Source organism: Dendropsophus ebraccatus, chromosome 13, assembly GCF_027789765.1.
Source record: "Dendropsophus ebraccatus isolate aDenEbr1 chromosome 13, aDenEbr1.pat, whole genome shotgun sequence".
NCBI lineage: Eukaryota > Metazoa > Chordata > Amphibia > Anura > Hylidae > Dendropsophus > Dendropsophus ebraccatus.
The window spans coordinates 46,121,281-46,132,612 of NC_091466.1; the positions used below are offsets into that span (position 1 = coordinate 46,121,281).

General features: G+C 43.3%; 1 protein-coding gene across 1 annotated transcript; it reads left to right on the forward strand.

Annotated features, from left to right (window-relative positions):
• The first annotated feature begins 3,709 nt into the window (after positions 1-3,709).
• Positions 3,710-9,481, forward strand: LOC138771250 (protein rpi-1-like). The gene is made up of 12 exons (XM_069950831.1): positions 3,710-3,760; positions 3,928-3,975; positions 4,241-4,279; positions 5,284-5,325; positions 6,839-6,877; positions 7,506-7,556; positions 7,941-7,988; positions 8,176-8,223; positions 8,403-8,450; positions 8,818-8,868; positions 9,126-9,158; positions 9,436-9,481. Exons 5-12 carry the CDS (start codon positions 6,846-6,848, stop codon positions 9,479-9,481), a joined length of 357 nt encoding a protein of 118 aa, XP_069806932.1. The 5' UTR covers positions 3,710-3,760; positions 3,928-3,975; positions 4,241-4,279; positions 5,284-5,325; positions 6,839-6,845.
• Positions 9,482-11,332: the final 1,851 nt, after the last annotated feature.

Below are 11,332 nucleotides of genomic sequence, written 5' to 3' on the forward strand. Positions count from 1 at the left end.
ATAGTCGCAGAAGGCTATAACCACACAGATTTATAGAAAAAAGAAGAGATTTATTACAGAAAACAATACTTAGCTGCAGTTACAGATGGTACAGATGCATGGTTGTTCCTTCCACAATGAAACGGGGAGCCCCATTGTATATTATGGACTAATATACACCAATTTAGCGCGATGACAGGGTGCTGGGCACCTTCCATCCATGGTCCCAGCTGAGGCTGACTAGAAGCTACATACCCCCGATCTTTATAGTAATTTGGGTGGGGGGTGATGTGCTTCCAGAAATGTCTATGTAGACCACTGATGACCATGAATGGAAGTTTCCCAGGCCCTGTACATGTTTACCAAGCAAAATGTGGTTGTACAATTACAGCTACATGCATTTTGGCAATAACAACAACTGTGTCCTCCAATGTTGACATCTACCTATTCCCATGCACTTAGCTAAATACAAACCAATCCCACTTACACAGCCAGCTAAGATAGATAGATGGATGGATAGATAGAAGATAGATAGATACAAATAAGACATGAAAACACTACATTCCTTCCTATCACATGAATAAGACACTTTAATATTCTGAAATAAACCCATACGGTTACACCTTGCAGAATTTTGTTTGAATAAAGTGTTTTTCTATGTGTCTGATTTTTGTGGTGTTTTTCCCCATAGCAGAGCATGTGATTCATTGGTTTCTCTTTGAGGCTGGGTTTACACATGGCAGTTTTCTTTGGAAAGCTGCCATTGCAGTTTTTGATCCAACACCAGAAGTGGATTTAAAGTAATGGGTACAATAAAGGAAGCGCTTATATGTCTCCGACCTGCCGGATCCACTCCTGGCTTTGGCTCAAAAATTACAGTGGTAGATTTCCCAAAAAACTGTCTTGTGTGAAACCAACCTCAATCACATGAACTGTAAAGTAAAAAAACTAAAAAATTAACAAAACACACAACACATATGTAAAGAAAAGACGCCATACCTAGAGCACACACCAAGGTCCCAAAGTGACAAAAAACACCATCCGGTGATGCTCTTATTACACTGAGCGGAATCTGCCGAATCAGGACCATTCAGTGGATTATTGCTCCGTGTAATAAAGAGCGATCGTGTCTTTTGGTCCTGATCTAAAATCATCAGTCGCCGACTGCACATCTCTACATGTAATAGTGATGTGCGGCTGACGGCTGATGACTATATATAATAAAGTATATACATACCTGCCACACTCCCAGGTGCTTCTGCCTGCTCCTCGGTATCATCCTGTTAGCAGCAGCCAGTAATGATGCGTTTACACAGGCAGATTTATCTGACAGATTTTGGAAGCCAAAGCCAGAAACAGACCATAAACAGAGAACGGGTCATAAAGGAAAGACAGATTTCTCCTCTTTTCAAATCCATTCCTGGCTTTGGCTTCCAAAATCTGTCAGATAAATCTGCCTGTGTAAACGCACCATAAGATACCGGGACTGGGTAGAAGCATTGGAGAACGTGGCAGGTATGTATATACTTTACATATTATTTTACACTAAAGGCAAGGGCTGCACGGACATCGATAACAATATATATATATATATATATATATATATATATATATATATATACACAGCCCTTGCTGCACGATTATCGAGCTGTGTAATAGGCTCAGTAAATCTAGCAGATTGGTGCTCATTTACATTGTCAATCAGGCCGTATAACATGGTGCTTTGCCTGAACTAAGGGCCCTATTCCAAGGGCCGAGCAGGGCACGATCAACGATGTAAATGAGCGCGTTTACTGGGCCTATTCCACAGCCCGATGATCGTTGAGCGAGGGCTGCAGGGACATGGTTACCGATGTCCTTGCAGCCCTTGCACCATACATTACCTGGTAGGACTTCTCCGCTCCGTCTTCCTCCCCGGGTCCTGCGCGCTCTAGCTTCAGAATGGTCTATCAGCTGACAGGCCACTCGGCGGTCCCGGCCTGTGATTGGCTGAGCGCTCTCACAGCTGACAGGCCATTCTGAAGCTGGAGCGCGCAGGACTCGGGGAGGAAGACGGAGCGGAGAAGTCCTGCCAGGTAATGTATGCTGTGCTTCTCAAATCATCGGTCGCCCGCGGCGCAGTGCTATTCCGCCGTAGCGATACGCGGTGGGAGACCGTTGATTTTAGGTCTGGCCCTAAATAATTGATCAGCCGATGACACGATCATCGGCTAATCGTTTTCTCTATTCCACCGAGCGATAATCGGCGGAATCGGGCCCTAAGTCTCCTCTATCATCATGACTGACGGCCAAGCCAAAACAATCAGTCAAGTTGATAGGGGAAAGGCTGGGGGGGGGGGGGGCTAGGATTGGAGCGAGGGGAGCAGTGGCACCTTACAGGTTAAGCCACACAGGAGGGATCTGATGCCTAGCAACATCCCCTTGGGTATTTAAAAAAATGTCCATTGGTTTAATATAAAAAAGTAAGAAGACTTTTTTTTAAGGTGAACTCACATATTGTACTTTATACATAGTTTGACCAAGATTTTGTGCCTTTTTTGGTCTAATAAATCTGGGCCAGTGGATTTCCAATGTACATGTTTCTATAAAACCTCCCCCAACATGCAGCACTTGGAGGACAGACTAATATCCCCTTTATAATATGCAATTAGTTTTTTTATTATTATGTAATAGGTGGAAGATGGCCGTGATGGACGCCCCGTGGATTTTCAGGTAATAACACTACATTAAAACAGCAAAAAAATCAAATAAATCATTTTTACAATAGTTTTCGCCCCGCTCGCACACATCTCTGCCCGTGCCATAGACTCCATTCTATGGTCGGGCGAATTCCGCCGTCCACCCAAAGAATTGACTTGTCAATTCTTCGGGTGGATGGCGGAATCTGACCGACCACAGAACAGAGTCTATGGCACGGGTGGAGATGCGTTCCAACGCGGGTGGCCTAATCCGAGGCGGGTTACTAGCGAGGAATTGAAGAGGAAAATTGTCTGCTTGAAATTCATCTATTCAGCTCTGGCAGAATAGGAGCAGAATTTGAGCAGAATTCAAGTGGAATTCCAGAAGAATTCAAACCCCATTGACTTCTATAGGATTCTCCTGGTGGAATCGGCTTAAAAAATTGCTATGTCAATTCTTTGCCTGAAGGTGGATCCGCGGCAGAAAATTCTGCTTGAAAATTCTGCTGTGTGAACAACAGAGCGGAAATCCCGATGAACACAATAGAACATTGCTCTATTCATATTTTATAGGAAGAATTTCAAGCGGAAATTTAGGGTGTGTTCACATTATGGAATCCGCACAGATAACCTGCCACGGATTCCACTGCTCGCATCTCCTCCTGTTCCATTGACTCCATTCTATGGTCGGGGGGATTCTGACATCCGCCCAAAGAATTGACATGTCAATTCTTTGGGCAGATGGCGGAATTTGCCCGACCATAGAATGGAGTCTATGGGACAGGTGGAGAGGCGGAATCAACTGGAGATTATCCGCACGGATTCTGTAGTGTGAACGCACCTTAAGAGCGGATACCGCTTCAAATTCTTGGCCTATTTCTCAATGTGCACATCCCCTTAAGGGGAAAACTGGCAGTGACAACAAGGAGTTAATACATATCAGTGATGGAATTCATGTTATATCGGGAGGCCGCAATAAATAACATTTTCTGAAAGTTTCAAATGGGACCAAGTAACAATCATCCTAACCAACCCGATGTTCTCTGTTACAGAGACGACAAGTACCCGCTCTACAGTTGGGTCCCGAGCCTGGAGACCATCGTGTAAGTATGAAGAAGCAGCAGAGATATAATCATCCATCTACATGATATCACAATATGAGTCCATTTATATCTGTGTTCCCCGCCCAAAACTCACATCTGTATATTCACATATCCCCAAAACTATGGGGCAGATTTAACACACGAGCTGGTTTCTGATCTATATACAGTGAGACTGACGAAGACGAGGAAGATAACGCGGCTGCGGACATCCCCTGGTGAGGGCTCAAACCTTATAGTATTGTGAATACATGCTTATTTTTTAACCATCTTGTATAGAGAGAGGAGTGTGGGGAGGACAGGATAGGGGGCGCTCTAGTTAGACATAGAATCATATTTTTTTATTTATTTTAACTGCATCTTCCCCTATAGACTCTGATCATCGTGAAGATGTCTCTAAATATCATTATTGTCGTTCTGCCAGAAAACTGATGTCTCTAATGTGTCTGGTTTTCACTATCTTCTCTATTCTATCACTAACAGGAGCGAGGACGACACAGAGGAGGATTCGGAGGATTGGGAGTAAGTATCTCATAGTCTCGTCTTAAAAAACAAGCCTATGAAAATTACAGTGTTAGGAGTTTTTTTAAAGGGCTAATTCAGCAAAAAAATTCTTTCAAATCAGCTGAAGCCAGAAAGTGCCAAAGATTTGTAATTCACTTCTATTAAAAAAATTTCCTTCTCAGCAGCTGTAGGTTCTGCAGGAAATGGTGTATTCTTTCCAGTCTGTTGCTCTCTGACATCTGGACAGGAACTGCCCAGAGCGGTAGCAAATCCCCATAGAAAACCTCTCCTGCTTTCCACAATAGAAAGACTACCACTTCCTGCAGGACATAAGAGAAACAGATCGCTGAACTCAGGGAGACCAGCCAAATGACAACACTGCCGGCTGCTAGTGAAAGCGCTCATTGCAGTGAAGTCCTAGGTGCATTGCCCCCTGGGAAACATGAATATGAAAAAGAAGAGCCTGTGGAGCCTCAATGAAGAGTCTCAAAACACAGGACTAGCCAGATATCCCTCCGGGAAGGACCCAGCCAAGGGGCAGCTCCTGTTAGGAAACCACCAAAACCACCATATTAAGTGGGCCTATAAGTCAATGTAATGACAAGGGATAAACCAAGGCTAGGTAACCATCCACAGATAACTGTTTGGGGTGTTGCCCCTCATCAATGTGGAGCAGGATTGCTGTACGTCCTACAGGACATACAGCAACTGAGAAGTAATGGAGGACTTGAGATTCTTTAATGGAAGTAAATTATAAATCTCTGGCACTTTCTGGCACCAGCTGGTTAGAAAGAAAAAAACTTTTTTGCTGAACTATCCCTTTAATTTTACATTAGTTGTATTTTTTCTAGCAAACTTTGTAGCCTTTTGTTTAAATGTAAAACTAAAAATGTAAAACTTGTGTGACCCTATAATTCCTCCCCTATAGACACCGATCACAGCGCGGATGCAGTTCTGCCAGAAAAATGATGCCTGTAATGTGTGTCTGGTTTTCACTATCTTCTTTATTTTATCACTAACAGCAGCGAGGAAGACACCGATGATGAAGATGAGGACGATTGGGAGTAAGTATCTCATAGTAAACAAGTGTTTGAATCTTTCTTGGGTAGTTCAGGAAAAAAACAAACTTTCAAATCAACTGGTGCCAAGGAGTGCGAGAGATTTGTAATTTACTTCTAATAAAAAAAAATCTCAACTCTTCCAGTACTTATCAGCTGCTGTATGTCCTGCAGGAAATGGTGTATTCTTTCCAGTCTGGCATAGTGCTCTCTGATGCCATCTCTGTCCATGTCAGGAACTGTCCAGAGCAGTAGCCAATCCCCATAGAAAACCCCCTCCTGCTCTCCAGGCTCGAAAGAAAACACCACTTCATGCAGGACATACAGCAGCTGATCAGTAATGGATTTTTTCATAAAATATAAATGTCTGGCATTTTCTGGCACCAGTTGATTTGAAAGAATTTTTTTTTGCTAAACTACCCCTTAAATTTTACATTACTTGTATTGTTTTCTAGTAAACCTTACAGCATTTCGGTTAAATGATGTGTATTTCTTGTGTCTGATTTTGTGGTGTTTCCCCATAGCAGAGCATGTGATTCACTGGTTTCTTTTTAACGCTGGAATTACACATGCCAGTTTTTTTTGGAAAGCTGCCATTGCAGTTTTTAAGCCAAAACCATAAATGGATTCAAAGTAATGGGTACAATAAAAGAAGCGCTTATATATCTCCTACCTGCCGGATTCACTCCTGGCTTTGGCTCAAAAATTACAGTGGAAGATTTCCAAAAAAAATGTCTTGTGTGAAACCAACCTCAATCACATGAACTGTAAAGTAAAAACCAAAAACTTTCACAAAACACACAACACATATGTAAAGAAAAGACGCCATACCTAGAGCACACACCAAGGTCCCAAAGTGACGAAAAACACCAAGTAGACAAAAGCATTGATGGCGGTGACTTTCCCATCACATCTCATCTCATCAGCATTTTTCTGCAAATAAGAAAAGGGACGTTTTTGAGCCGGATACCAGAAGTAACAGCCTTGTAGACATACACACGGTGATATTCCCAGGCACTCATTTACAATTTGTCTCAACTAAATCTCCTCTATCATCATGACTGACAGCCAAGCCAAAACAATCAGTCACGTTCATAGGGGAAAGGCTGTGGGGGGGGCTAGGAGAGAGGGAAGCAGTGGCACCTTACAGGTTAAGCCACACCTTTAAGACACTTACAGGTACACAGGAGGGATCTGAGGCCTAGTAATATCCCCTTGGGTATTTTAAATAATGTCCATTGGTTTAATATAAAAAAGTAAGAAGACTTTTTTTTTAAGGTGAACTCACATAATGTACATTAAACATAGTTTGACCAAGATTTTGTGCAAAATTTTCACAAAAATATTCCAACCCAAATGCCCAGTGCTAACAGCACATTTATAGTCAGATCATCTGGTCTAATAAATCTGGGCCAGTGGATTTCCAATGTACATGTTTCTATAAAACCTCCCCCAACATGCAGCACTTGGAGGACTGACATCCCCTTTATAATATGCAATTTTTTTTATCATGTAATAGGTGGAAGATGGACGTGATGGAGGCGCCGTGGATATTCAGGTAATTACACTACATGAAAACAGTAATAAAGTCAAATAAATCATTTTTACAGTATTTTTTTTTTTTTTTTTTACTTGTTATTTTACTTGCTTCACCCCATAAAAGCATAGAATAAACAGTGATCATATGTGGCCCAAAATGACATGTCAATTCTTCCGGCGGATGGTGGAATCCACCCGACCATAGAATGGAGTCTATGGCACAAACGGTGATGGGAGACAAGCTGCGGAATATGTGGTGGGATATGCGCATGGGTTCCGTAGTGTGAACGCACCTTAAGGCCATGGGCCGCAGATGAACTTTCGGGCCGCAGTGTTCTGATGCGGGCACATCAGCGCGTGCCCACATCAGAACTTCTCACAGCACACAATGAAGCAAGCGGGCGAAGGGGAGGGATCGGTGCGAGGGGGGCGATCGGGCATGCGGGCCGCCGGCCAGCGGGGGGTTAAAGGGCCGGGTCCGGTACATGTTAAGCTATCCTTAAGGGGACAACTGGCAGTGATCCCAAATAAATATCATTGATGGAATTAATGTTATATAGAGAGGCGGCAATAAATAGCATTTTCTGAAAGTTTCAAATGGGACCAAGTAACAATCATCCTAACCAACCCGATGTTCTCTATTACAGAGACGACAAGTACCCACTGCACGGTTGGATCCCGAGCCTGGAGACCATCGTGTAAGTATGAAGAACCAGCAGAGATATAATCATCCATCTACATGATATCACAATATGATTCCATTTATATCTCTGTTCCCCGCTCAAAACTCACGTATGTATATTCCCATATCCCCAAAACTATGGGGCAGATTTATATATGTGCACCCCTGAGTACATTGAGAAAGAGGCACAAAAAGCTGTGGCCTCCATCTGCTACTAATTTATCATGGTTTATGCCGAAAAACAGGGAAAAACCAGGGCAGAAACCTACACCTGCTGCGGAGCACTTGTAGATTTCTGCAGCTGCCTTGTGGTAGGTAAAGGTCCTGCAGGATTTACACTGGTCCTAATAAATGTCTATATATATTTATACACACAAGCTGGTTTATGTTCTATATACAGTGAGACTGACGAAGAGGAGGAGGCGGACGAGGCAGAGGACAATTCCAGGTGAGGACTCAAAGCTCATTGCATTGTGAATACATATTTATTTTTTTTACCATCCTGTATAGAGTGAGGAGCGGCAGGAAGACAGGATGTGTGTGTATGTATATATATATATATATATATATATATATATATATATATATATATATATATATATAAATACACAAGCTGGTGAATGTTCTCTACACAGTGAAATCGACGACGACGAGGAAGATGGCGCGGCTGCGGACATCCCCAGGTGAGGGCTCAAAGCTTATAGTATTGTGCATACACGTTTTTTGTTTTTTTTTACTATACTGTATAGAGAGAGGAGCAGCAGAAAGACAGGATGTATATATATATATATATATATATATATATATATATATATATATATATATATACATATATACAAGCTGGTTTATGTTCTCTATACAGTGAAATCGACGTCGACGAGGAAGAGGACGAGGCTGCAGACCCCCCCAGGTGAGGGCTCAAAGCTTATAGTATTGTGAATACACGTTTATTTTTTTCCCATCCTGTATAGAGAGAGGAGCAGTGAAAGGGCCGGATAGGGGGCGCTCTAGTTAGACATAGAATCATATTTTTCTATTTATTTTAACAGCATTTATTCACATTACAAACTGCTGACACTGGGACTTAGTTGTTAAGGTCCCCATACACTTTATACTTTCGCTGGCTGTACCTGCAATATACAGTACTATATGGTTATTGTATAGAGCAGTGTACAGCTCACTACATTACTATTGCAATCACTTTTTTTACAATAAACTCTATAATCTGTAATATAACAATACATTTATATATGAGATGGTTTACATTCTATACACAGAGAAGAAGAGGAGGACGACGAGGACCAAGGGACGACCATGGAGATCCCCAGGTAATGAAACAAAACTTATAACATTGTGAATGCAAGGAATTGTTATTTACAATCCTGTATATAGAGAGAGGACAGGGGGCGCTCTATTTAGAGGTGGGATCTAATTTCTATTGTGGGTAATAGTGAATAGTATATTACTGCAGGTGTGAGTAGAGCTGGTAAAAGAGCATTGTTTTTATATAATGTGCTCAGAAGTTCTGGTTTCCTTACACTAACCATTGATTTCCCTCCATTTCTTGGTCATTTCTCCTCGGCAGAAGCAGCAGCAGGAGGAGATTCATCTTATCCAGGTAAATATAAGGGATGATACACTTACATGATAACACACCTCTATTGCTGCACTGTATATCCTCATGTCATCACTATATATTATATTATCAGTCACATATAATAACCACGAAAGGCCTCATGTACATAATACAGACATACAAGTGACATGGTGCCGCCTGTATCTCACCTACTAGGATAGCACTGAGTCCCCTCTCTCCAGTATAATGTCTATTCCCCATCACTGCTGACGGGTCTGATCTCAGGAAAGTCATGCTGGTTTTTCTCCTTCCCTTATAGACTGCGGGCGCTGTTCTGCTGCTGCTGCGCCACCAAGGAGGAGTAAAGGTGAGTAACCAAAATCCCTTCACACCTCAGATCACTTTTATTCTGACTGTATATTCATATGGAGCCTATATATGTAACCTGTCATTATTAACACATGGCTTGTTATATATCCTATCTAGATAACACCGCGCCGCCAGAGTGAGGAGAAGACACCCGACCATCTGGAGCTGTCTGGAGGAGGAGGCGTCCGGAACATCAAGTGGTAAATGGGACGCCCATAACATCCGGAGGACACATTTACCACACATGGGGGAGGAGGAGCCCCCCTTTTACCATCAGAGATAGGAGGAATAGACACTCACAACACCTAGAGGGGTCTGGAGGAGGTGCCCTTAAAGGGGTTATCTTGGTAACTAAAAAGGCGTTTCCTTCCTCGCCGGCGTCTCACTTCTAGTTTGGTCTCCTCTCACACCATCATCTTCTTATCTGGCAAAACGGAGGCGGCCTGAGACAGTGGGCCAGGTACTTTGTTGTGACTGTCGCATGCGGGTGGAACCAGTGGCGGTCAATGTACAAACAATGTTGCCGATGTCATCACAACATTGCGCGTACATTGACCACTGCTGGCGGCGAGTTTCACCCACATGTGGTGATCACACCATAGTACCTGATCTACTGTCTCAGACCTTTGCCAGCTCAGAAGATGTTGGAATGAGATGAGTCCGAACTAGAAATGAGATGCTGGTAATGGTGGAAATATCTTTTCAGCTCCCCAGATAACCCCTTTTAACATCAAGTGGTAAATGGGGCGCCCATACCATCCGGAGGATATATTTACCACATATGGGGGAGGAGGAGCCCCCTTTTACCATCAGATACAGGAGGAGTAGACACTCACAACACCTAGAGGGGTCTGGAGGAGGTGCCCTTAAAGGGGTTATCTTGGTAACTAAAAAGGCGTTTCCTTCCTCGCCGGCGTCTCACTTTTCGTTTGGTCTCCTCTCGCACCATCATCATCTTATCTGGCAAAACGGAGGCGGCCTGAGACAGTGGGCCAGGTACTTTGTTGTGATTGTTGCATGTGGGTGAAACTAGTGGCGGACAATATACAAACAATGTTGCCAATGTCATCACAACATTGCGCGTACATTGACCACTGCTGGCGGCGAGTTTCACCCACATGTGGTGATCACACCATAGTACCTGATCTACTGTCTCAGACCTTTGCCAGGTCAGAAGATGTTGGAATGAGATGAGTCCGAACTGGAAGTGAGATGCTGGTAATGGTGGAAATATCTTTTCAGCTCCCCAGATAACCCCTTTTAACATCTAGAGGCAAATTAGGGGCCCGTAACATCAGGAGGATTTATTTGCCTCTTATGGGGGAAGGAGGAGCCCCCCTTTTACCATCAAACATAGGAGGACTAGACTCTAAGAACACCTAGAGGGGTCTGGAGGAGGCGCCCTTAGATAAGTTAACTAGGGAGCTAGAAGGCATTATCTTTCCTTTTGTCTCTCATCTGGTTTTGGTATCTTCTCATTCTACACTATCTGACTTGGCATAAATGCAGCGGGCTGAGACAGTGGGGCAGGTACTGGGCTGTGATTGTCACATGCGGGTGAAACCAGTGGTAGCCAATGTACACACGATATTCCATCATTCTGCATATATTGGCCACTACCGGCGGGACTGGTTTCACCCACATGTGGTGATCACACCATAGTACCTGATCTCCCACCTCAGCCGCCACCTCTATGCCAGGTCAGAAGTTGTCAGGATGAGATGTCACCAAACTGGAAGTGAGATGCCGGTGAGAGAGGAAAGGAAATGCCTGTTCAGCTCCCCAGATAACCACTGTAACACCTAGAGGCAAATGAGGCGCCATTAACCTCATTGGGGTTCATTTGC

Excerpts from the sequence above, each read along its gene's own strand:
- LOC138771250 (XM_069950831.1), top strand. The coding sequence starts at position 6,846 with ATGGACGTGATGGAGGCGCCGTGGATATTCAG. Across the intron at positions 8,451-8,817 it reads GAGGCTGCAGACCCCCCCAG|AGAAGAAGAGGAGGACGACG; the intron begins GTGAGGGCTCAA and ends TTCTATACACAG. Across the intron at positions 8,869-9,125 it reads ACGACCATGGAGATCCCCAG|AAGCAGCAGCAGGAGGAGAT; the intron begins GTAATGAAACAA and ends TCTCCTCGGCAG.